The sequence below is a fragment of the Somniosus microcephalus genome, chromosome 15, assembly GCF_052327205.1.
Source record: "Somniosus microcephalus isolate GS21.2 chromosome 15, FLI_Smic_1.0, whole genome shotgun sequence".
Taxonomy (NCBI): Eukaryota; Metazoa; Chordata; class Chondrichthyes; order Squaliformes; family Somniosidae; genus Somniosus; species Somniosus microcephalus.
The window spans coordinates 18,023,451-18,050,501 of record NC_141001.1 but is presented as its reverse complement, the minus strand read 5'-3'; the positions used below and the strand labels follow the sequence as shown (position 1 = coordinate 18,050,501).

The 27,051-nt window shown below is 45.7% G+C and overlaps 1 protein-coding gene across 1 annotated transcript in view; it reads left to right on the top strand.

The window, feature by feature from the left end:
• LOC147106568 (astacin-like metalloendopeptidase) overlaps positions 1-27,051 on the top strand; it is a 146,229-nt gene that overhangs the window by 102,585 nt on the left and 16,593 nt on the right. Inside the window, exon 5 of the mRNA XM_086008483.1 lies at positions 7,807-7,959. Within this exon, the coding sequence (XP_085864609.1) occupies positions 7,807-7,959 (153 nt within the window). The remainder of the gene's footprint in view (positions 1-7,806; positions 7,960-27,051) is intronic.

Below are 27,051 nucleotides of genomic sequence, written 5' to 3'. Positions count from 1 at the left end.
CACAGGAACAAGTCAACCCCATGTCTCGCCCATACGTACCTGGTGAGGAACCCGACATACAGGTCGCATCTACCTCAGAAACAGTAGCATCGGAAACTGATGACCCAACCGACGACAGGGTGCCAGAATCGCCTCCGCACCAAGAGTGAGACACTCGGGAAAGGCGTTATCCAGAAAGGATCAGGAAGCCTCCCCAAAGACTGAATATATAAATGGACTATTTTCAGATAACATTGTATGTTAAAAGTGTTAATTGTAATTAGTTTGATATTTAATTGTTAAATGAGTGTTATGGTACTGTTAATCTAAAAGGGGAGGAATTGCAATGTATATATAGAATGTATATACCTTTAAGGGGGGAACTACTTTTACAGCTCATGTATACTGCAGTACTGGCAGTGACCACACCTGTATATAGCACTGAGTAGTAATCTGTGCAGTTCAGTTCCAGAGTGAGCCACATTGAGTAAACACCTGTTGTACCGTTCTCCTGCAGTCTTGTGTCTTATTACTGACGGACACAACAGTGTCCATGATGTAACTTCAACAAAAATTGTTCAAAGAAATCGGGGTCACCAATGTAGGAACTGGGGTTCCTAGCCGAAGAATTGAGATCGACTCAGAAAATCAAAAACAATAAAATTTAATGAACAAACGAAGCTGTACAGGAAACTGTAGGATACAATGCAAATAGGTCTGGTCTGCTTGAAAGCCTCTCTGGAAACTGCGAGAAGGTTCCGAGCTTAACTGCTAGCAGGTTCCGAGCTCAACTGCTAGCAGGTTCCGAGCTCTACTGCTAGCGGCTTCCGAGCTCTGACGTCATCACGTTCTTCCCGCCATTGTGAGATCATGTGACGGACGGCATGACGTCATCACTCGGAGTACAGGAAAGAAGCCCTAGTACAGTTAACAGATACTGTTATGTTCATTAATAACTAGACATTCTTATTATGAACAGCTAGCTTCTAGCTAGACATTTATTCAGTACACGTTCTCTAGGTACAGCATCTGTAGAGATTCAGCATGTGTGCTTCTGTGTGCAGGCCGCCATCTTGACTACTGCCTTCTGGGTAGCCTAGTGCATCGTGGGTAATGTAGTCTTAAACACATACAACTAAATATACAGCTCTATACAGCTCTACTGCTCCATCTGGTGTACCACTCCAGAATGACATGTTATTGATCATTACATCCCCCTTTCTTTGAGGTTAACAAAATCAATATCAATCAACTTTCAAGAAAAATGATAAAGATGATATCAGTAACACTTTTGTTAGTGCTCTATAAACATAAACATTTTCACAACAGTCAATACATTTTCAATATAGTTTTTCTTTGTACTCAAAGATTAAGTCTATCAGGCTTTTTTACTACACGTGTGGGTCTTCTCAGCATGGGTAAGTCTGATGTGTTTTCATGAGATTGTTCTGGTGGAGAATGACAAGATTCAGTTGTGGCATTGTCATCAATCTGCTCTTGGATAGTTTCTTGTGTTTTCAGGAGGGAACGGCGGTTCCTCCTGAGAATCTGTCCTTCCTCAGTTCTAACAGTGTATGACCTTGGTCGTACTTCCTCAAGAACTGTAGCTTTCCTGTTCCATGCATCTGGATCCTCAATCCTGACAACATCATCCCTTGTCAATGGTTTTAGAGTTTTGGATGACTTGTCATAGTATGATTTCTGTTTCAGCTTTAACAGTTGAAGTCTCTGTCTCAGTTCCTTACTTTGCTGTTCTTTTGCACAGCAGGGTAGCGTGGTGCGCAACTTGCGACCCATTAGTAGTTCAGCAGGTGAAGAACCAGAGTCTAAAGGTGAGGCTCGGTAGTTCAGCAGGGCGAGATAAGGATCAGACTTGCTTTCTGTCACTTTCTTCAGTAGCTGCTTGAGAACTTGAACACCTTTCTCTGCCTTACCATTTGACTGAGCATACAAAGTACTGGATGTGATGTGCTGAAAGTCATAATGTGCTGCAAACTGTTGCCACTCCTTACAGTTGAAGCACGGACCATTGTCGCTAACGACAATCCTGGGAATTCCATGTCTGGCGAAGATGGATTTCACATGCATTATGACATTGCTTGCTGTGGTGCTTGAGAGCAGCGCCATCTCAGGATAGTTAGAATAGTAGTCAATCACTATTAGCTATTCTTTACCATTCAAATGAAAGAAGTCCATACCAACCTTTTGCCATGGTGCTGTTGGTAAGTCAGCTACTATCATTGGTTCCTTTGCATGTTTGTTTTGGTGTTTCTGACATGTCTCTCATTTGCCTATCATGTTCTCAATGTCCTTATTTATGCCAGGCCAATAGACAGTGGCCTAGAAATTCAGTGCCCTTAGCGCCGATTTTGCGGCGCTAGAGGGCCTAGCGCTGCAATTGACGCCGGCGCCTAAATTGCCTGGGGCCCTTCCGCCGCGGTAGACCGGTAGCGCTGCGCCGGCACCGATGACGTCATCGGTGTGCGCAGCGTCCCGGTTGCCGTGGTAACCCGCCCGAACTGGGAAATTGACTTGCGGCCGCCTCGCCCGTGGCAGCCGCAAGCAACGTTCTGGCAGAGGTGCCTTGCACAAGTTTGCGCCGGCGCATTAAAGGCCCCGCGGCGGCCGGCCGCTTTCCCGCCGGCCGCCTGGCCGCAGCTCCCTCCCCGGACTTCCCCCCCCCCCCCCCCCGGAACAGAAGCAAGCCCGGCACTTGTCCGAGGTGCCGGGCTCATTTTTAAGACGATTATCGCGGGCCGCGGCCGGGTGCAGGCAGGTCCTCCTTAAGGGAAGGAGGAGGCCTGCACTTCCTGAACCTGCCGCACCGCAGCGGGCGCCGCAGCGCCGGAATAGCGGCGAAATTCAGCGCATAGCGCCAGTTTTCAGGCGCTAACAGCTTTCAGCAGCGCCGGCAGCCGTTTGGGCGCAGAAGTACTGAATTTTTGGCCCGACCAGCGCGACTTAGCTCCGGCACTAACTTCCGGCGCTAAAGCCGTTGCTGCGCCAAAACCCAATTTCTAGGCCTATATCTTTTACTGTTTCTTCTGCTATTTGCTTTGATTTTGTGTCTGACACGGGCAGCGCAGCAGTGACCATACTCACATGAACATCCACGTCTTCTTCAGTAGAGCTCACATGACTCATTGTGGGTGCTCGGGATAGTGCATCTGCTAACACTATGTATTTGCCTGGTGTGTAGATCAGTTCAAAGTCTTATCTTTGCAGCTTCATCATGAGTCGTTGAGTCCTTGGAGACATCTCATTCAGATTTTTTTAAATGATGGCAACCAGTGGGCTGTGGCCTGTCTCAACTGTGAAGGTGGGAAGTCCATATATGTAGCCATGGAACTTTTCTAATCCAACTACCAAGCCTAGACATTCCTTTTCAATCTGGGCATATCGACACTCAGCATCAGTCATAGACCTGGAGGCATAGGCAACAGGCTTCCAATCTTCACCCTCTGCTTGTAGCAAGACCGCGCCTAGGCCATCCTTTGATGCATCCGTTGACACTTTGATTCTCTTTGTCGGGTCAAAGAAAGTGAGTACAGGTGTGGTTGTCAGCACTGTTTTGAGGTTCATCCACTCTTGTTCATGTCTTTCTGTCCATGCGAACTCATTTGTTTTATGTAGCAGGTCTTGCAGACAGGTTGTCTTGGCTGACAAGTTAGGAATGAACTTTCCAATGAAGTTTATCATCCCCATGATGCGTAGCACTCCTTTTTTGTCAGTGGGTCGGGGCATGTTGAGTATGGCGATTACTTTTTCCATATCTGGCTCTATTCCTTTACCAGATAGATTATCTCCTAGGAAAGTGACTTCCTGGACGCCAAACTGACACTTGGCTTTGTTGAGCTTCAGTCCATTCCGGTGTATGCTCTGTAGCACTTTAGTCAGTCTCTCATTGTGTTCTTTCAGTGTGGAGCCCCAGATGATGATGTCATCAACATAGACCCGAACTCCTTCCAGACCTTCAATTATGTGTTCCATCGCTCTATGAAAGATTTCAGATGCAGATATTATCCTGAAAGGCATTCTGAGGAAACAATACCTGCCAAATGGTGTGTTGAAGGTACAGTATTTGGTGCTCTCTTCATCCAGTTTTAGTTGCCAAAATCCTTGTGAGGCATCGAGCTTTGTAAAGTATCTGGCACCTGACATTTCACTGGTGATTTCTTCTCGCTTGGGAATCTGGTAGTGTTCACGTTTTATGTTTGCATTTAAGTCCTTTGGATCCATGCATATTCTTAGATCATTGTTCTTTTTCTTTACACATACCATGGAGTTAACCCAGCCTGTTGGCTCTTCGACTTTCCTGATGACTCCTAGTGTGGTCATTCTGTCCAGTTCATTCTTTAGCCAATCATGCAGGGGTGCTGGAACTCTTCCTGGAGCATGTACCACTGGCTGAGCATCCTCCTTTAGCTGGATCTTGTAAGTGAATGGTAGAACTCCAAATCCTTTGAACACATCCTGGAAATTACTCACTACAGAATCCACCGAGTTATCTGGTCTGCTTATGGCACAGTTTATATGGTAGACTCTCTTGACCAGTTCTAAGTCTTCACAAGCTTTGTCACCTAGTAGTGAATCAAGTCCTTCAGCCACAACAGAAAACATGAGATGATGCACTTTGTCTTTGACTGTCACTTTAAGTCTGCATACACCTAAGCTATCTATTTTCTGTCCATTATAGTTCTTCAGTAGTACTGACTTTTTCTGTATTTTGGGCTTTTCTTTCATATTGTTAATGTCACTCATACTGATTAAGTTTGCTTTTGCCCCAGTGTCTAGTTTCAATGTAACTAATGCTCCATTTACCTGCAGTGGGATCATCCATTTGTCCTCTTTTACTGCATTGACATTATGTTCAGCATTGTTTATTCCTGAGGGCTGCACATTTTCTGTATCCTTTTCTATATTGTCACATGACACCATTCCTACAAAAAATGTCTCACTTAAATCAGTGTCCTCAATCACATTAACTCGGACTTGTTGCCCTTTCTTTGTTTTTACTTTTGAAAAGCATTGTTTGGCAAAGTGATTCTTTCCATGACATTTTGTGCACATTTTTCCAAACGCTGGGCATTGTTTTAACTGGTGTTTGTAACCACAGCGTTTACAATTAAAAATTCCTTCCTCCGATTGCTTTTCATTTCTGTTCTGCCCATGTTGCTTCCCCTTGTAGAACACAGCACCGACAGCAGCACTTACTACAATCGCATCATTATTGATTTCACTGAAAGTCTTCGCGTGCTGTTGAGCTCGCTCACTGGCTTGGCATATATTCACAGCATTTTCCAATGTTAGTTCGGTTTCTCTCAACAGACGTTCCCTGACTTTTTATCATGAATACCAAACACAATCTGGTCACGAATCATGGATGCTTTCAGCTCAGAGAAATTACATGTCTGTGCTTTCAGTTTCAGATCGGTCACAAATCTATCAAAAGTCTCATTTTGCCGCTGTGTCCTCGAACGGAACACGTATCTTTCATAGGTTTCATTCTTTTTGGGAGAACAATGTGTATCAAATTTCTTTAGCGCATTGTCTAAATTTTCTCTGTTCTCTGGATTAAATACAAATGTATTAAATACCTCTATCGCCTGTGGGCCTGCAACCGTGAGCAGCAACGCTATTTTTCTTGCGTCTGGCTTCGTACCGAATCCGATGGCAGCAATGTAGAGTTCGAATTGTTGTTTGAAAGTCCGCCAATTGTAATCGACATTTCCCATGAGATTCAAAAACTCCGGTGGCCTCAAATTCTCCATGTCACTTTTCACAATTTTCAGCAGATCTTCACCAATCCTGGTACCATGTTATGTTCATTAATAACTAGACATTCTTATTATGAACAGCTAGCTTCTAGCTAGACATTTATTCAGTACACGTTCTCTAGGTACAGCATCTGTCGAGATTCAGCATGTGTGCTTCTGTGTGCAGGCCGCCATCTTGACTACTGCCTTCTGGGTAGCCTAGTGCATCGTGGGTAGTGCAGTCTTAAACACATACAACTAAATATACAGCTCTATACAGCTCTATGGCTCCATCTGGTGTACCACTCCAGAATGACATGTTATTGATCATTACAGATACATTAAAGGTGCAGCCCCCACTGTATTACATTGCTGTAAAAGGAATTATATACAATTGTCCGTAATCCTCTGGTGGTTCTGCCACACTGTAATGTTTCAGGGTTCCTGTTATTTCTTTAGATCCCTCTGCTGCCTTTACTCGGTAAAAGAACTAAAGGCCTGCCTCAAACCAATTGTCAATGTACAGATTTCTTAATTTGATAAAAATGTAGTGTGACAGGTAGCTTTTCCCCTTGGGATGTTGTTCTTGTTGCCTCTCTACCTCTCTTTCCTCCTTTAAGACGCTCCTTAAAACCTAACTCTTTGTCTAAACTTTTGGTCACCTTCCCTAATTTCTACCTTCTGTGGCTCGGTGTCAAATTTTTTGTCTTATAATATTCCTGTGAAGTGCCTTGGGATGTTTTACTACATTAAAGGCGCTATATAAATACAAGTTGTTGTTGCTGACAACTTGAATTATTTCAATTCTTTCAGTAACTTGCAGCGGTGGCTTTCATCTAAAACAGTCAATCTGCAAAAGACTATCGAGAACAATAACTGCCCAACGGCACGTATCATCTATCTATTAAATCTGTCTCACCAGTTCTTTGCTGGTGATTACCCAGCTACTTCAGTTTATATTTAATTTAATGTCACTGCAGATTTGTTGCAATCCATCTCTATGCACTCAGTCTTTCCCCAAGTTTTCTTTCTTCTTACATAGTGTTAACTGTTTTTCCTATTTCATATGTTCCCTTAATGATTATGTCCTAAATGCAGAAGATGAAGTTTAATTTCTGGATTGTTTCCTTCTCTGGAATAAATTGTCCCCATCAATGGATTGTCAAAAAAAATGTAATCTAAATCTCAGCCTTTTACCTTCTTGGCTTATGATTTTCAGAGAAGAAAGCCTTTTGCAATAATTAAGGCCAACCAAAAATACACTTTAACCCCTAAGTGACCAATCATTACCATCTATTCAATATGATACTTTTGACCCGATGAAAGGTAACTTCTAAAGATGTCAATAATTTTTCAGTAAACTTATTTGAGCTGTGGTAGGATGAATTCAAGAAATCGTTCTAAATTGCAGATAAAAAAGGAATATAGATCAATAGTTCCTAATCGGTTACTCTTTCAAGGAAACATAATGATCAGGTGGATTATGACACAGATGACAAACTATGAAATGGAGGAAGAAATAGTTACGCCTAATAATTTAAAGGAGATTATTTACATGAAGTCTAATGTTTATATATAACATAATCCAGTAATACTTCAGAGTTGGAATGTGGTTAAAAATTAACGTAATATGAGGCAAACTCACAGTGGGAAATAAAATGCCTCTAAGGAACAACCCAAGAATTACCTCTTAGAATTTGGTAAATGGAAGCAAGAATTACTTTCTCTTGCAAATTTTCAGTTTTGAATGAGATTGATTTTGCTTTTAATATTTTCCTGCAACAAATTTTACTCTATGAAATGGTAATTTTGCATTTTAAAAGAAAACAGAATTTTAATATTTGACCTCTGCCAAATTGACTTGAAATGGAATGTATTATGCTTGCTATTTTGGAGGCATAGGCCAAATTGCACCTCAAATTGTCATTGTTTTGGATGGTGGATAAACTTCATACATAGATGTATGTAATCTCATGAAATTCTGGTTGCTACTTCAAAATTTGGGTGAATCTACTGAATTGCATATTTCTATTTTATATTTTTAGTATTTGGAGCTTTTTTCTTATTTTAGGGGAATTCAACAAAAAACACATTGAGTATGGAGATATAGCAACAGGAAATTCCAAAAATGCCATAAAATGTTTACTTGGCCCCAAATCCTGCTTGTGGCCTCAATCAAGGGATGGAATTGTTTATATACCTTATACAATCGATCAAATTTACAGTAAGCTGAGCTACCTTTCTTAATATTTGTTCTTGATGGAAGATAACTATACGATCTTGTAATAATTATTATGATGAAATATTATTCAATCATATGGACTTAAGTGAATTCTTTTAGTCCAGGGCTTAATTTAATATCAGTTAGTATGTTAAAAGTTATTTTTAATTGTTGTTTATTGAAATCTGGTAACCCTGCTGCTACAGTGTATGGGGAGTTGTACGGAGGATTAGTAAATGTGTTTTTGATCACTGCTTTAAGTGCTATGAACTCACTTTGCATACTATTACAGGAATGCATTATCCTGAATTTAGATTTTCTTGATATGCTTTCAATATATACATGGAGGACACAACTGGTAATGCAGGCCACCATTCACATAAGCATTCCAATGTTGTCAAGACCCCGAAACGACAGGAGCACCTATGAACATTGAGCTGAACATTCCAGAAACAGATGCACTAATGTGAAATGTCAAAACATTTTAAAAGGAGTTTGTCTATTATGTTCTAGATCTCTCCCACTGTGTGTTTTGAAGAAAATCCTTCAAGGTAGATCATCTTTATTTCTGGTAACAGTTTTAGCTTTGTAAACCAAGGTCCTAGGATGTCCTGTATTTGAAACGTGCCTGTCTTACCTCTACTCTACAGGAGAGATGGTCCTTGGATGTCCCAGCCAAAGGTTTCGAATTTACTGAATATTTTCCAACTGATTATCCAATTAGGACCTCAGTACATGTTAAGGCAATGACTTTCAGGATTATCAGGAACTGAGTGGAATAAATCACAGTCCTCTGTGATAGGTTTCTCCTCCAGGCTCCATTACTGAGCCAGGAGAGCTGGTCAATATCATCAATAGTCCTTCAGAGTATTGCATACCTGCCTAGTTCAGGCATTGCTTTATCGAGTGTACCTCCATAGGGGTGATTTGGTTGCAATCTTCCACCACCAGACACTTATCTTAGATGGATACTGGTTACCAGAACTCTCTACCCAGGAGGAAAGACAATGGACATGCATGGAGTTAAGTCCTCGTTGCTTGGATAACCAGTAGCAGAAGCTCCTCACAAGTAGCATAGCGAGCAGCAAAACTGGCCATAAAATATGTAAGTACATTGCCACCATCTTCCTCATTGTAATATAGAAACACGCCACTTTTCAGTGAATGATGTATCCCCAGTCTGAGATACACAGCTTTAGCAGCAGATGCTTGCTTCTCTGTAATCCAATCATAGTAGGCATCGAGCTCTGCATGTATGAGTCCATGTTCTCATAACTGGCATCCAGGTAATGCTTTTCAATGCTGTCATCACAAAGCCTCAGTTTGATTATCTGCTTTACAACAGACATGTCCCTTCAGTATGGTGGAGGATCTACACTGGGTAACATGCAATGTCCAGGATGTTCTAGAAGTCCAAATCCAGTGCTGCATATACCATGCTTACTCCTCACCAACTGCTTAATTTGAGTTCCTCATGTGAAAGGTGACATGAATCTTGTCATTCATGTGGAAATGACTTATGAAATGATACTGGGCGGCCTGCTGGTGGCGCTGTCCAGGGAGAGTATAAATATTCGGGCATGGGCCCAGCTTGCTCAGGACATTCTTTAACAGGAACTAGTGAAGGACACAACTAGATCTCCATGTTGAAAAACAGTTGATTAAAGCCTTGTTTAATACTCAGACCAAGTGCCTAGTAGTTTTCTTATGTCAATTTAATCAACTGCAACCCGCTCCACACTCTGAGTGATTTGGGAACAGACAGCTACGATTCAAACTGTAGAAGGGAACTCGGATGTAGTAATCAATCCATCATGGAGAAACTACTCAGACCCGCCCGCCTCGACCTGGACCCGAATTCACTTACAGCTGCTAAGGTATGGATACACTGGTACCGTACCTTCAGCAACTTTCTCGAGGAGACGTGCCTTCCGGCCTCCAGCAGAGATCCAAACGACTGCGTCTATTCCTAGTCCAATTAATTCGGTAGAAGGAAGCCGCCGGACTTCCAATCTTTCAGGCGGGAAGAATGACATGAATCTTGTCATTCATGTGTCACTTATGAAATGATACTGGGCGGCCTGTTGGTGGTGCTGTCCAGGGAGAGTATAAATACTCGGGCATGGGCCCAGCTTGCTCAGGACATTCTTTAACAGGAACTAGTGAAGGACACAACTAGATCTCCATGTTGAAAAACAGTTGATTAAAGCCTTGTTTAATACTCAGACCAAGTGCCTAGTAGTTTTCTTACGTCAAAAGGCTTTGGCTTTGGGCTAAAATTCTTGATGATAGGCTGGTCAGTGTCGGCTAGAGCCCTCCCTCCTCATAACTGCTTCTCCTTTTTGCAATAAATCAACCCCACAGCTTAGTCCTGGACTTGATATTTGGGTTGGAGTAAATTCTTCCTTTGTATGCCCTGGAATTCGAACTATAAAAGAGATCTGTCTGGGCACATCCTATACACCACAAGTTTAATCTGCAATAAAACTTTGCTGTCATTGAAGAAAGATGTGAAAGACTAAAATGCTTATTGTACTTCTCAGCATGGTCCCAAAACCTGTTTTTAAACTGTTTACATCCACCAAGACCCTTGGATAATGATATGAGTCAACAATTTGAATAAATGCTTCTTCTGATATGTACTTTCAAGATTCCCCTTGAGCCATGAAAAGTCATAATAACACATATTGGGGGGACTCATTGATGGTTAGCTATTGGTTAGCCCATTGTTCACCCACACTGCAATAACACCTGTAACATTTTCCCACATAGCTAGCCTACAGTTGTACTTGGGCCACCTCTTTAGTGTAGTGGCTACTCATCCTCTTTGCAAATGTCTACCTCTCACTACTTGATAACAGCACACATTTGATGAGAAAAATCACAAGGGACATTTCCCAATTGTTAAAAATATTTATTCTCACTATATGGGCATCGCTGGTAGGGCCAGTGGTTATTGTCCATTCCTAGTTGCAAGTAAGTGGCTTGCTAGGTCATTTCAGCAGGCAGTTGCGAGTCAACCACATTGGTGTGTCACTGGGTAAGGACAGTGTCAAGTCCGCGCCTCAATAATACACGTACTTCGGGAGAACAGTTTAACAGGTACTTTACTGAACAAGAGGCAGCTTGAAACTGAAACTACAGAAGCCTGCTAGGGCCTTTTATACAGGGGTGGTCACTGCCGGTACTGCAGTCTAAGACCAGTTATTCCCTTAAAGGTACATACACAACAATTCCTCCCCTTTTAGATAAACAGTACATAACATTCATTTAACAACTAAATAATAACTAATTACAATTACAATTACAATTTTCTCATTAATATATACATCAACTGAAACAGTCATTTATAAGTTCAGTCTTTGAGGAGGCTTCCTGATCCGGACTGGATAGCGCCTTTCTCGAGTATCCTGTTCTGGCGGTGGAGTCAATTCTGGCTCATTGTCATTGGTTGGTTCATCCGCTTCCAATACCCCTGCTTCTGAGGTAGACGCAATCTGTACTTCGGGCTCATTACCAGGTGCACATGCTTGTGGTACAGGTTTGGCTTGTTCCTGTGACTCTAGAATCTGGTCAGCATGGCGTCTCACGATGCTCTCTCCAACGTCCACTGTGTACATTAGTGGTACCTGCTGTGTGCATATCGTGCCTGGCTGCCATTTTTCTGTTCGGTAGTTGCGGGCCAAGACTGGTTGCCCTATCTTGAAGCTCTTGGTTGGCTTCTCATTTATGTGCTGGAAATGCTTATCCTCAACATCTCGTCTTATGATTGGTTTGAGCAAATCCAAGCGACATCTTAGTCTCCGGTTAAAAAACAGTACGGCTGGAGTTTGGTTGGTTACTGCATGTGTTGCATTCCGGTAAGCAAACAGGAAGTTATCCACTTGTGTTGCAGTGGTATGTCATCATTATACATTGCCTTTATGGCCTTTTTAAAGGTCTGAACAAACCTCTCAGCCAATCCATTTGTGGCTGGATGATATGGGGCAGATGTGTAATGTTTCACCCCATTATTCTTCAGGAACCTCCGGAAATCCTCAGACACAAACTGTGGGCCATTGTCGGAACAGATCTGTTCTGGCAACCCATTCCTGGCGAAGATGGTTCTTAGGACTGCAATAGTTTTCTCCGTGGTGGTGGAGGACATTTTAATGATCTCTGGCCATTTCGAATGGGCGTCCACAGCAATTAGAAACATTGAGTCCATAAATGGACCAGCGAAATCAATGTGTACCCGTTGCCATGGAGATGAGGGCCACTCCCATGGATGTAGCGGGGCCTGTGGTGGAGCGTTTTGGACCTTCTGGCATCCTGTGCATCTCTTGGTCATATCCTCGATTTCTTTATCGATTCCCGGCCACCACACAAACGCCCTGGCTAGGCTCTTCATTTTTACCCCTCCCAGATGACCCTTGTGAAGTTCATTGAGTACTCTATCTCTCAACTTGGGTGGAATTACCACTCGGGATCCACACATCAAGGTTCCCCGGCACACTGACAGCTGTTCCCTCCTTGGCGAGAATGCTGGCAACAGTGAGCCGCCATATGCTGGCCATCCCTTCACCGTCAAATCATAGACCCGAGAGAGTGTCGGGTCATTTCGGGTTTCCTTCTCAATACTTGCATTTGTAACAGGCAAACATTCGACTGTGGTCGCATGGAATATCTCCACAGGGTCCACTGCAGGTGCTTCTTCCGCCGTAGGCAACGGTAGACGCGACAACCCATCAGCGTTTCCATGTTGTTTCGTACCTTTGTACTCTATGTCATACTGATGTGCCCCTAGAAAATGTGACCATCTTTGCAGCCGTTGCGCCGTCATCACCGGAACGCCCTTCTTTGGGTTAAAAATTGAGACCAGGGGTTGATGATCAGTCAGTAGGGTGAATTTCTGCCCGTGCAGATAGTGATTGAACTTCTTCACCCCCCACACCAGGCTGAGGGCCTCCCTGTCAATCTGGGCGTAGTTACGCTCGGCTGAGGTTAGCGAGCGCGATGCAAAGGCTATTGGCCTCTCTGAACCGTCATGGAATTTGTGTGACAGCACCGCTCCAATGCCGTAAGGTGACACATCACATGCCAACCGAATCGGTAGTGTTGGGTTGTAGTGGGCCAATACTTCTTTTGAAGTGATTTGGCATTTACATTCCTGAAAGGCACTCATCACTCCATTTCCATGTTACACCAGTTTGAAGGAGGGCGTTCAGTGGGTGCAGAATTGTAGATAAATTCGGCAAGAATTTATGGTAGTAGTTCACCAACCTGAGGAACGACCTCAGTTGCGACACATTTTCGGGTGCTGGAGCCTTGACTACAGCCTCAATCTTGTCCGGCGACTTATGCAACCCTTCCTCATCAATCATGTGGCCACAATACGAGATTTGTCTCCTGAAGAACTCGCATTTGGGACGGTTGGCTCGTAGCCCATATTCCTGCAATCTCGTGAGCACCTGTTCCAGGTTGGCAAGGTGTTCATTGTCATTTTCGCCCATAACCAGGATGTCGTCCAAATAACACTGGTCCCCTGGATGCCTTGCAGGACTTGTTCCATTGCCCTCTGCCACATAGCTGGGGCCGATGCTACCCCAAATACCAGTCGATTGTACTGGTAAAGGCCTTTGTGAGTGTTTATCGTGAGGTATTTCCTAGATGCTTCTTCCACCTCCATTTGTAGATACGTTTGAGCCAGGTCAATCTTTGTAAAACGTTTCCCTCCAGATAGCGAGGTGAAAATATCTGCTGTCCGCGGAAGCGGATACTGTACTGTGTGCAAGACTGGGTTCACAGTCACCTTGAAGTCCCCACAGATGCGAACCTTCCTTGGCTCCCCAGGCATGCTGCTCAATGCTTTCTTCATTACAGGAACGATGGGTGTGGCCCACTCGCTCCAGTCCACCTTAGACAGCACCGCCGAACATTCCAGACTCTCCGGTTCAGCTTCCACAGCTGGCCGTATCGTGTATAGCACCGGTCTGGCCTTGAAAAATTTTGGGGTTGCGTTATCCTCAGTCTTTATGGTTGCCTTGACTCCTTTTAGAGTCCCAAGTCCTTGTTGGAACGCCTCTTCCGCGTCAGATAGAATTTGTGACAGATGTCCAGGTGCGACGTCATCATCTTTTTTGTCAGTCACAGTTAGTGCCAGAATGGAATGCCAATCCAATTGTAGTCTTCGGATCCATTCACGTCCCAATAATGGTGGTCCTCCATCTCATAGTATATACATGTATAGTTTCTGTGTTTCCTTTCCGTTATATTCAACTGGCACCCTTATTTTTCCTCTGGGGTAGACCTTTTGCCCCGTGTATGTCTTCAATACAATGGACGTGTCCTTTAAGGGTATGTGCGAAAATAGCCGCTCATAGTCTCGTCGATTCATGACAGTTAGGGCTGCTCCTGTGTCCAATTCCATCTTCACTGGGGACCCTGCTATCATGAGGGTGACCCAAATGGTTCGGTGATCTTCTTTTGCGAGCACGTTGTGTAACTTTAAACAACTTAGTCGCCTGCTCCCGGAGTCCTTATCACTCTCCTGATCTTCTGAACTACTATCTGTCAGTTTCTTTACTTTCCTGTACTGTTCCTTAGTAGTTCTTGTCGTGTTGGTCTTCTTTCCCGACCTGCAGACTCTTGCTATATGTCCCATTTTCCCGCATTGCCAGCATATTTTGTCTTTAAACCAGCAGTCCTTCTGCTCATGGGTTGTTCTGCCGCAGCGATAGCACTTTTCGGCTCCATACGCCATTTCGTTAGCGCTGTATTCTTGTGGTTTCTGTTGTATTTCCGCAGCTCCCCGTGCTGCTGCTTCGTAGGATACTCCCACGCTGAAAGCCTGTTCCAGCGTCAGGTCCTTTTTTGAAAGTAGTCGTTTCTGGGTTCCGTCACTCTGGAGCCCGCAGACAAACTTATCCCGTAAGGTGTCTGCCAGTCCTGCTCCGAACTGGCAGTGCTTCGATAACTTGCATAGTTCCGTAAGATACTCAGCATTGCTCTCATCTTTGTGCTGGTTTCTTTTATGGAACTTGAATCTTTCTGCTATCAGCAGTGGTGTAGGGCTTAGATGTTCCTGTAAGATGTGAACAATCTCCTCAAAACTTTTCTCCATTGGTTTAGCTGGGGTAATTAAATTCCGCAATAGGCCGTACGTACTCGCACCCATCAGATTTAATAATACCGACGCCCTCTTTCCATCAGCCACCTCATTTGCCTTGCAGTACACTTCAATTCTTTCCACATACGTGTTCCAGTCTTCTACCTCGTTGTCGAAAGCAGTGATACTGCCACTTTTCGGCATCTTGGGCGATTTAAAATGGCGCCTCCCGCACTTTTGCTTCTTCCCCAATGGAATAAAATGGCGCCTCCCGCGCTTTTGCTTCTTCCCCAATGGGATAAAATGGCGCCTCCCGCGCTTTTGCTTCTTCCCCTTACTGCCACGCTGCTCCTAGCGTTCTACGGGGTAATGGCGGCGACCCGCAGCTTCGGCGCGTCTCGCTTTCCTTCCCCCCAGTTTAGTTTCTCTCCGCTGTCCTGTTCTCGAGCACCGACCGCGCCCTGTGCGCTCCACCCTCTCTCTCTTGTTTTCTTTTCCCGGCGACGCTGCGCGGCCCGATTTGTAGAGCCGCTCGATCGAGCTTGAGCCCGCCGCAGTCCTGTAGTGTCAGCGCGCTACCTGCTACCAGCACGATTCGCTGGAACCACAGTCTCTCCCGCAATTCTCCAAACACCGATGGATTCTTTGGCCGGTTGCCCTCGGTCGACGCCCGTTGCTCAGACTACGACCTTCCAGGACCTTCCTTTCAGGCGAGATCCCCATGAGATGATGCCACACTGCAGGTGAGTTCGAACTTACGCGTCGCCACTGTAAAGTCTGCGCCTCAATAATACACGGACTTCGGGAGAACAGTTTAACAGGTACTTTACTGAACAAGAGGCAGCTTGAAACTGAAACTACAGAAGCCTGCTAGGGCCTTTTATACAGGGGTGGTCACTGCCGGTACTGCAGTCTAAGACCAGTTATTCCCTTAAAGGTACATACACAACAGACAGCAGGTTTCCTTCCCTAAAGGATGTTAGTGAACCAAGTGGGCCTTTATGACAGTCCAATAGTTTCATGGTCACGTTTGCTGATGCCAGTATTTACATATTCAAACATGATCATTCAAATTCTCAAACTGCCATGGTGGGATTTGAACTCTCATTCTCTGGATTATTAGTTCCGGCCTCTGGGTTATTAGTTCAGTAACATATCCATTACACTACCGTACCCTTCTAAATTCAGTGCAGTATAGGAGCGGAGTGACCCCCACAAGGTGTTAACTTTTCTCTGCTGCTGAAAATGTATTTGCTTTGCTACTGCAATGCACAATATTTTTATTAGATTGTACTCATTGATCAATATTTTTGTACTCCCCTTGTTTTTGCATGTGTACAAGTTCATGTTGATTGTTGTCATTATTAGTTATTTATTTTTCCAGGATATCCATTGTCAATGCTACCTATTACATAGTATTGATTTTCTTTTTACTTGGAAGGGTTTTTTCTCGGTAGCACTAGAGTTTTCTGTTTTGGGTTCAAGCATCATGTTAAGTGCAGCAGAGCATTTAACATTGCTTGCAGGCAAGAAAAGTACTAGAAGGCCATGCCATGGAAACACAACATAAACTCATGTTGAATCTGTCTGGTCCTTGCCATGTACCATCCTGACCTGTGCCAGGCCATCTTGAAGATAAAATAAAACAGAAGTCATACAGTTAATTGGCAACATTTGTTTCTGTACCAGCCAACACCAAGCAATCAAGCATGGATTTGATATCAGCTGATGCCAGCTCACTAAAAATGATGAAAGTCTCCAACAATTCACAGGACATCTTTTTGTCCTCTAATATAGTATTGATAATTCCAACCCTGAACAGGCTGCTATATCGGTTATGCTGGATGGCATGTGTACAGATAAGGCCCAGGGTATATTGTTACTGACAGAAGAGCTTATTCAGCATTGGCCAGTATTTGTGGCCACTGACCCATTAGTGCTTTAACTAACAGACTACTTGATGTGTCCCTAGATTTGAAATGGGCAGAAGCGTGGCAGATGAAGTTCAATGCGGAGAAGTGTGAAGTGATGCACTTTGGGAGGATTAATATGGAAAAACAATGGGCTAGAAAATCATTATAGCTCAGGAATCAGTGGTAAAATTTTAAAAAACTGGAGAATTAGCGCCAGGTGCTGATGCTTTAGATTGCACGCAAAATTAAGCCTCATTGCTCAAAGAAATGATTGGGGTGCTAATTCAAGCCTTGAAGCTTATTGGCGTTACATTCACATGGTAAACCAGTATCAGGTACCGTCTAATCACAGGTCATCATTGCCACAGACTTTTTCCAGTTCTTAAAGGGGAGGTTCATTGATGCTGCAGAACCTCATTCTTAGTATTGCTGGCTGTGCAGCTGCCTCAGCAAGCAGCAGCAGGTCAAGTAGAAAGAGGCGGACGACTCAAGCAGCTGTACCGATGGAAGGTCCACGCCCCAGGGAGAGAGCCCGCAGATTCTGCGACCAAGCATTGGAGGTGTTGGTGTTCGCTGTGGAGAGACGGAGGGCCGTGCTCTACCCAGCAAGTGGCAGGAGGCCCTCGCCGCAAGTCTTCCACACCATGTGGAGGGAGGTAGTCCAGCACGTCTCGGGCAGCACTGTGGTCTCCAGGACCCCCACACAGTGCAGGAAGAAATTTAATGCCCTCACTTGGGTGGTCAGGGTGAGTCAATGCTTCAACAAATGCTACATACCACCATCTGAACCACAGTCTTTACACACTGCCCAAAGCACCACACCCCGAGCACTCAACCACCAACAATCTCTACCTACCAACATTCACACCCACATCTCGCACCTTGCACACAATGACAGCTATTGAACTATGGCAGGTACATCTCCCAAACACATTGCTCCACACTCACTCGCACACTTTCCTTTCTCTTGCAGGCCAAGGTGGCTCACAACAGGAGGGAGCAGGAGTGCACAGGCAGGGGACAAGTTGACACCCAACCACTGTCTGCGCTGGAAAATAGCTGCAGATTATTGGACGCCAAGTGGTGGGCACTGTGACCACCAGCGACATTGACCCCCCTACTCCTTCTCACAGCCCACTTCCCCCTCCCCCCTCAGCCCACAAGCGTTTCACACTTTCCAGTTAATCATGCTGTATGCATTCATTTCTCCCCTCCTGCCCCCCTCCCCTCACTTTAACCCAACTGTTGTGCCTTTATGCTTTCAGATAATGAGCAAGCTCCTGAGCAGCCTGTCCCTGAGGGCACCATTGAGAGGGAGGCGGGAGAAGAGGACGAGGAAGAACACACACCACGTCACTGCATGTCTCGCCTGCAGGCACCAGCTCTGATACTGGCACTATGCATTCTTTAGAGGCTAGTATAGTAGTGGGATCTCCACAGGGTGAAGCGCCGGGGATGAGCGGGCTGCAGCAAGGCCAGGGGGAAAGGGTAGCTCGGGGGCCAGCTCCCCAGAGGGCAAGTTCACCCGTGAGTTCTGCTGCACAGGACTCAGATGAGGACCTCGATGGGGAGGTCTTTAGAAGAAGGGTGATGGGCATGCACACGGAGATGATAGGTGCAATGGCAAGGGTGCCCGAGCGCCTGTCAGCAATGGTAAGGAGTGTGAAGGATTCCACCTCCAACATTGTACAAGGCTCTGCGCACACCATGGAGCCCATCATTTGCAGTATGCAAAGGATGGTAGACTCCCAGAGAGAACGTGGCAACCCAGACCTGATGCTGCGTGTGATAGGTGATCTGGCAGCTTCCATTGCAGCACAGGCGGAAGTGATGCAATGTCTCAGTGCGGTAATGCAGTCTATGCTTGGTGGCATCCAATCTCAGACAGCTCTCATGCAGTCTCAGTTTGATACCACGCAAGCTCTGACTGCTGCCATCATGGCTGGGTTTACCACCGTCGACCGGTGCTTTCACGGTGCTGCAATAGGCCAGCAATCTGTGCTCCAACAGATTGGTAGTGATGCTGAGGTGCTGCCCCGGGGGAGTGGCAGTGGGTCAGTGGAGCAGGAACCTGCTGCCCTCTCTCAGAATGACTGCATCCCTGCTCCCATCACTGCCACTCCGCCATTACTCTTATCGTTGCCTGTCATCCAGCCAACCCATACTGCTGCCGCCTATGCTGAGGTGGTGCAGTCTACAGCCGGGTTTTCCAGGCCTAAAGCTGGTCGAAGGCATCCTGCAAGGCCATCTGAAGTCTCCCGCACAGACACTCAGCAGCCTTCCACCAGCCCTGCTGCAGCCACTGGGCCAACACTTTGTAGGAGCACTAGAGTAAGCAAAGTCACTGTAACAAGGGACACTAAGGGATTGCACAAGGGTGAATAGTTAATATTGTTGTTGTAAATATCTGTTCACTGATTATTGATAAATTTATTAATTCAGATTGGATTCTTTTGTGGTGTCTCTCATTTCAGCTTTCTGCTGTGATATGGCGTGCGATGGGGATGGAATGATGGGGATGTGGTGCGCATCGGGGATCTGGGATTTAATTTATTGGAACCGCAGTCTGATGAGGTGATCACAGACCGTTGTTCCGGAATGCCAATTGAGTGGCTGCCTCCTCCCTCGCTCCTGTTCCTCCTCCTCCTCCTTGTCGTCTTCCTCTTCCTCCTCCTCTCCCTCTTCCTCCTCCTGAGGTGATCCCACAATCCCTCATGGCAAGGGCTGGACCCTCACGATGGCCAAGTTGCGGAGCATGCAGCAGACCACCACGAAATGGGACACCTGCTCAGCCGAGTACTGGAGGGCTCCTCCCAAACGGTCAAGGCAGCGGAACCGTTGCTTGAGCACCCCAATGGTCTGCTCGATGATGTTCCTGGTGGCAGCATGGCTCTCATTATATGAGTGCTGGGCAGGAGCATTGGGGTTGCAGAGGGGAGTCATGAGCCAGGTGAGAGCGGATAGCCCTCATCTCTGAGCAGCCAGCCACAAGCTTGACGTAATGGCTGGAAGAGTGCTGACACACTGGTCTGGCGCAGGATGAAGGCATCGTGGCTGCTGCCATGATAGCGGGCATTGATATTGAGGATTAGCTGTCAGTGGTCACACACTAACTGCACATTAAGTGAGTGGTAGGCTTTGCAGTTAAGGAAGAACTCAGGATTGTTATGCGGTGCCCGCAAAGCCACATGGGTGCAGTCAATGGCGCCCTGCACCATGGAGAATCCTGTTATCCTGGCAAAGCCACATGCACACACGTGCTGCTTCTCTCTGGAAATGTAGTCCTTTCTCCTACTGTAGAGAGCCTCTGTGACCTCCTGGATGCAGCGATGGACGGCAAACTGCGAGATGTTAGCTATGTCTCCTGTTGCAGACTAGAAGGATCCGCTGGTGAAGAAATTGAGTGCAACGGTGACTTTGACTGCCACTTAGAGAGCTGTGGTCACACTGATCTGAGGCTGGAGGTCTGGTTGCAGGAGATGGCAGAGTTTTGTGACCACCTCCTAGGTGAAGGGGAGCCTCCTAGTACACTGCTCCTCGCTTAATTGGAGGTAGGAGAAGTGCTCTCGGTATACCCTTAGAGGGGAAGCCCTTCTGTTGAAAGCCCTGATGGTCCTCCTCCTCCCTGTGGCCACATATTCCAGCTCTTGCTGCCTCCGCTCTCTCCGCCATAGATCCTGGAGGGCCAGGTCGACTGCCAGTACAGCCCCCATTAATGTAAGCCAAGTGTAGCACTTTGATATTTTTTAAGAATAAATGTACCTACTTTTTAGTTACCACAACACTCCTGATACAAAAGAACCTTTAAATTCCTGAATTAAACTGTTGTACAATGTCAAACTGACAAGAAAGCACTGAAACTCCACTAACCTGACAGCTGTGACTCATTTCTCATGATCCCTTTACATAACGTCCCTGGAGCCGGCTTCCACCTGCTTGACGCTTCCTCTCCCTGTCGTCATTTGGTCAAGGCGCTAAGGTAGGTGCCGACAATGAATGTTTCAGTTCGGGCACCCAGTGAACGTTGCACACTCACTGATGTCACGATCTGCCTAGCATTGAAGTCCCTGATGGTAACTCATACAGGCGGCGCAACGGGGTGTCTGGATTTGCCGTGCGTTGCTGGATCACCTTGTCCTGGCACTACTGCATTAGCGCCCCGTTAGCACCAGCTAATGGGAGGGGCTAACCAACTGAATTTTTCCCCCAGTATAATATAAATGGCATGATTTTGAAAAGTGTAGATAGAGAAAATCTATTACCTATGGCGAGTGGGTCAATAACCTGAGGTCATAGATTTAAAATCATTGGCAAAAGATCTGGAGGGATGATGAGGAGAATTATTTTTCACTCAGATAATTGTCATGATCTGGAACTCTTTACCTATAAAGGTGGTGGAAGCTGATTTATTAAATACTTTTAAAAGGGAGTTGGACAGTGGATGAGGAACTTGCAGAGTTACGGACAAAAAGTGGGGGTGTGGGACTAACCATGACTGCTTTTCCAAAGAGGCAACATAAGCATGATGGACTGAATGGTCTCCTTCTGTGCTGTAATTTTCTATGATTCTATGAAAAGAGAAAGGCACAAGGGTAAGGTTGTGGTAATGGGAAGGGAAGAAAGCAAGAGGTACATGCTTACACCATCTGCAGCTTGTAAGTCAGAAGAGATAGTGAGATGAGGAGGAAGAAGGCTGTGAGAAAGAGGATTAGATGTGAGGATAACTAAGCTATCTTGGACAGCTTCAGCCCTGCCACTGGCCACGGGCTCAGCGATTGCCCTGCCAGGAAAGGCCAGCACCATCTCCTCCATGGGGGTGGGATTATGCAGGCACACCTGTGCCCTTTCAGGTAGCCAATGTTGCCTCCGATTGTGAGCCACCTTGTTCTGCAAGGGAAAGGGAATTGTGTCAGTAAATGTGGTGCAATGTTTGGGTGATGTGCCTGTCATGGTTGAATAGATGACAATGTGTGCAAGCTGTGAGATGTGGGTGTGAGTCTAACAGCAGTGGTAAATGTGTGAAGGTGAGGTGAAGCTATGAATGTGAAGTATGAGTCGTGATTGCTCAAGATTGTTGGTAGGTGAGTGGTGGGGCTGTGGTACATTGAGCAGTGTGTGAGGCTAGTGGTGCAGATGGTGGGATATGAAATTTGAAGATGAATTCACTCTCCTTGACCACTCGGGTGATGTCATTAAACTTCTTTCTGCACTGCAGCCAGCTCCTCGGGGCAACAGTGCTAGCATTGACAGCTATGGCTATCTTACTCCCATTGTCATTTTTGACTTTGTCACTCCTGGCCCCCTATGGAAATAGGACCTCCTCCTTTCCACCTCCTGCACCAAGGCCACCAGTGCTGCATCAGAGAAACTTGGTGCACGCTCTCTTCCCTGTTGTGACATTTGCACAGGTGTGCCTGCATAATCCCACCCCCATGGAGGAGATGGTGCTGGCCTTTCCTGGCAGGGCAATCGCTGAGCCCATGGCCAGTGGCAGGGCTGAAGCTGTCCAAGACAGCTTAGTTATCCTCACATCTAATCCTCTTTCTCCCTCAGGCAGTTGCATGAGCTGTTGCAGGCAAAATGCACCTCCCCTTTAAGAGGTGCAGATTAGCTTTAAGAAGTGGAGGCTAGCTTTCATTGGTATAGTCAGGGGGATAGATACTGTTCTCTGCAGCCGCAACTGAGAATTCCGAAGGTTGTGTTGCCTGCCTGGTGCCAGAGTTTAAGACATCTCCTCGTGGCTGGAGAAGAACTTGGAGTGGGAGGGGGAAGATCAAGTTGTCATGGTCCATGTAGGAACCAACGACATAGGTAGAACTAGGAATGAGGTTCTGCTGAGGGAGTTTGAGGAGCTAGGATCCAAATTAAAAAGCAGAACCTCAAAGGTAATAATCTCTGGATTGTTACCTGAGCCACGTGCAAATTGGCATAAGGACAAAAGGATTAGAGGTATAAATGCGTGGCTCAAAGTGTGGTGTGGGAGGAAGGGGTTTCGGTTCATGGTGTACTGGCACCAGTATTGGGGAAAGAGGGAGCTGTTCCATTTGGATGGGCTCTACTTAAACCGGGCTGGGACCAGTGTCGTGGCGAACCGAGTAACTAGGGCAGTAGATAGGACTTTAAACTAATGAAGGGGGGGTGGGAGGATTCAGGAAAGAGTAAATGTAAAAGCAGCGAGAGAAATGTCAAGGCTCTAGAGCAGAGTAGAGTTTTTGGTAGGAATAAGTAGAGTGGGTCAGGAAGGGACAGAGAGAGTAACAAAGGTAACAAAGCATCAGTGACTAAGGTGACATCAGGGAAAAAGAGAAATAAGTCAAAGCTAAAAGCACTATATCTGAATGTGTGAAGCATTCACAACAAAATAAATGAATTAATAGAGCAGCTAGAAATTAACAGGTTTGATCTAATAGCAATAACGGAGACGTGGTTGCAAAGTGGCCAAGGTTGGGAACTAAATATTCCAGGATATATAGCTTTTAGAAGGGATAGGCAAAATGTTAAAGGAGGAGGGGTAGCCCTGACAAAGAATGAGATAAAGGCAGCAGAGAGAAAGGATCTTAGCTCCAAAAAATCAAGAAGTGGAATCAGTTTGGGTGGAGCTAAAAAACAGGAAGGGGCAGAAAACATTGGTGGGAGTTCTTTATAGGCCCCCAAACAGTAGTTGTATTGTAGGGCAGTGTATAAATCAGGAAATTAGAGGCACATGTAACAAGGGTAATGTTGGATCCGTGGTTCAGTGGATATGCTATTATTAAATAATCACACAGATGCTGTACATTAACAAATAACAGGTCTTTACTGGAGGAGGGTAGTCTCTAGACTGGGGGTACAGAGGCATGCGCAAAGCTTATATACCGGTGTGGTCACTGCCGGTACTACAATATACAGGAGCTGTAAAAGTAGTTCTGACTTAAAGGCACATACACTACAATTCCTCCCCTTTTAGATTAGTAATACCCCTAATATTCAAATAACAATTAATATTTCAACATGTACATTAAACAACAAAAGTCCATTTATAGATTCAGTCTTTGGGGCGGCTTCCTGACCCTTTCGGGATAGCGCCTTTCCAGAGGTTCTTGTTCTTGGTGCAGAGGCGATTCTGACCCCTTTTCATCGGGTAGTTCATCGGGTTCCACTGCTACTGGGTCTGAAGTAGATGCTACCGGTATGTCGGGTTCATCCCCAGGTACTCGAGACATGGGGTTGACGCGTTCCTGTGACGCTAAGATCTGATCGACGTGGCGTCTCACAATGTTCTCCCCGACATCCACTGTGTACATTAATGGCCCCTGCCTTGTACATATCATTCCGGGTTGCCACTTCTCTGTTCGATAGTCACGGGCCAAGACAGGTTGCCCTACATTGAAGCTCGTTGTTGGCTTCTCATTGATGTGCTGGAATTGTTTGTCCTCAACATTTCTTCGCACATTTGGTCTGAGCAAGTCCAGACGAGATCTCAACCTTTGGTTAAAGAACATCATGTCCGGGGTCTGGTTGGTAACTGCATGTGTCGCGTTTCGGTAGGCTAATAAGAAATTGTCCATCTTATGCTGTAGTGGAATTTCATCGTCGCACATGGCCTTTATCGCCTTCTTAAAGGTTTGTACGAACCTCTCAGCCAATCCATTTGTGGCTGGATGATACGGGGCGGATGTGTAATGCCTTACCCCATTCCTTTTCATGAATTTTTGAAACTCGTCGGACACAAACTGTGGTCCATTATCAGAGCAAATCTGCTCTGGCAAACCGTTTCTGGCAAATATGGTCCGTAGGACTGCAATCGTTTTCTCTGTAGTGGTTGAAGACATTTTTATCACCTCAGGCCACTTTGAATGAGCATCCACTGCTATTAAGAACATTGAGTCCATGAATGGACCAGCAAAATCAAAATGCACCCGTTGCCTTGGAGAGGAGGGCCACTCCCATGGGTGTAGAGGGGCATGTGGTGGTGCATTTTGGACCTTCTGGCATCCTAAGCAGCTCTTAGTTAGGTCTTCGATTTGTTGATCGATTCCCGGCCACCACACATAAGCCCTAGCAAGGCTTTTCATTTTCACTCCCCCCAGATGACCTTCATGTAGCTCGTTTAGCACTCTCTCCCTTAACTTGGGTGGAATCACCACTCTGGATCCACACATCACTGTCCCCTGGCATACTGACAGCTGTTCTCTTCTGGATGAGAATGCTGGCAACAGTGAGTCGCCATGTGTTGGCCATCCTCTCACCGTCAATTCATATACCCGTGACAGCGTCGGATCATTGCGGGTCTCCTTCTCTATATCCGCGTTTGTTACTGGCAATCGTTCAATTATTGACGAATAAAATATCTCGATAGGGTCCACTGTTGGTGCTTCCTCCACAGTAGGAAGTGGCAGGCGTGATAGCCCATAAGCGTTCCCATGCTGTTTCATGCCTTTATATTCTATTTCATATTGATTCACTCCTAGAAACAGGGACCATCTTTGTAACCGCTGTGCAGTCATCACTGGAACGCCCTTCTTAGGATTAAAGATGGAGACAAGTGGTTGGTGGTCAGTCAGCAAGGTGAACTTCTGCCCATGCAGATAGTGGTTGAATTTTTTTACTCCCCATACTAGGCTGAGGGCCTCCCTGTCAATCTGGGCGTAGTTGCGCTCGGCTGAGGTTAGTGACCGAGGCGCAAAGGCTACTGGCCTCTCCAACCCATCTGGGAATTTGTGCGACAGCACCGCTCCAATCCCATAGGGTGATGCATCACATGCCAAACGAATTGGTAGTGCTGGGTTGAAATGGGCCAACACCTCTTTTGATGTGATCAATTCTTTACACTTCTGGAAAGCTCGTCTACGTTCGTCATCCCACTTCCATGGTACCCCTGTTTGCAGTAGGGTGTTCAGCGGGTGTAATACCGTAGACAAATTTGGTAAGAACTTGTGGTAGTAGTTTACCAGCCCGAGGAACGACCTCAGTTGTGACACATTTTCCGGTGCTGGAGCCTTGACTACTGCCTCAGTGTTGTCAGGGGACTTATGTAACCCCTCTTCATCGATGACATGGCCACAATACGAGATCTGTTTCTGGAAAAACTCGCACTTGTGGCGATTAGCTCGTAGCCCATACTCCTTTAATCTGGTGAGCACCTTCTCCAAGTTGGCGAGGTGATCACTGTCATTTTCGCCCGTGACCAAGATGTCGTCCAAATATCACTGGGTCCCTGGAATCCCTTGCAGGACCTGATCTATCGCCCTTTGCCAGATAGCCAGAGCCGAGGCTACTCCAAACACCAGCCGGTTGTATTGATAGAGACCTTTATGAGTGTTGATTGTAAGGTAATGTTTCAAAGCTTCTTCTACCTCCATTTGCAAGTACGCCTGGGCTAGATCAATTTTGGTGAAGCGTTTACCTTCAGATAGCGAGGCGAAAATATCCTCAATTCGTGGAAGTGGATATTGCACCGTGTGAAGGACTGGGTTCACTGTCACCTTAAAATCCCCACAGATGCGGACCTTCTTTGGTTCCCCAGGCGTATTACTCAACGACCTCTTCATTACAGGAACGATGGGTGTAGCCCACTCGCTCCAGTCCACTTTGGACAGTACACCTGAACGTTCCAACCCTTCCAGCTCTGCTTCAACAGCTGGTCTGATCGCATAAGGCACTGGTCTGGCCTTCAGAAACTTTGGGCTTGCATTTTCCTCTATTTTAATCGTTGCTGTTATTCCTTTTAGTGTTCCTAGTCCCTCCTGGAAAACTTCTTTTGCATCAGTTAGCATTTTTGACAGTCGTCCAGGTGTGACGTCGTCATCCTTTTTGGCCTCAACCTTCAGTGCCTATATGGAATGCCAATCTAATTGTATCTTCCGGATCCATTCACATCCTAGCAGTGGTGGTCCTCCATTTGGCAATACATATATATCCATTTTAGGTATTTCCTGGCCTTTATATGTCACTTTCACCCTTATTTTTCCTTTGGGGTAGACTTTTTGCCCCGTATACGTCTTCAAGACAATCTCTGTAGCTTTCAAGGGTATGTGTGAAAATAGCCGCTTGTAGTCTCTTTGATTTATCACTGTTAGAGCTGACCCTGTGTCCAATTCCATTTCTACTTGGACT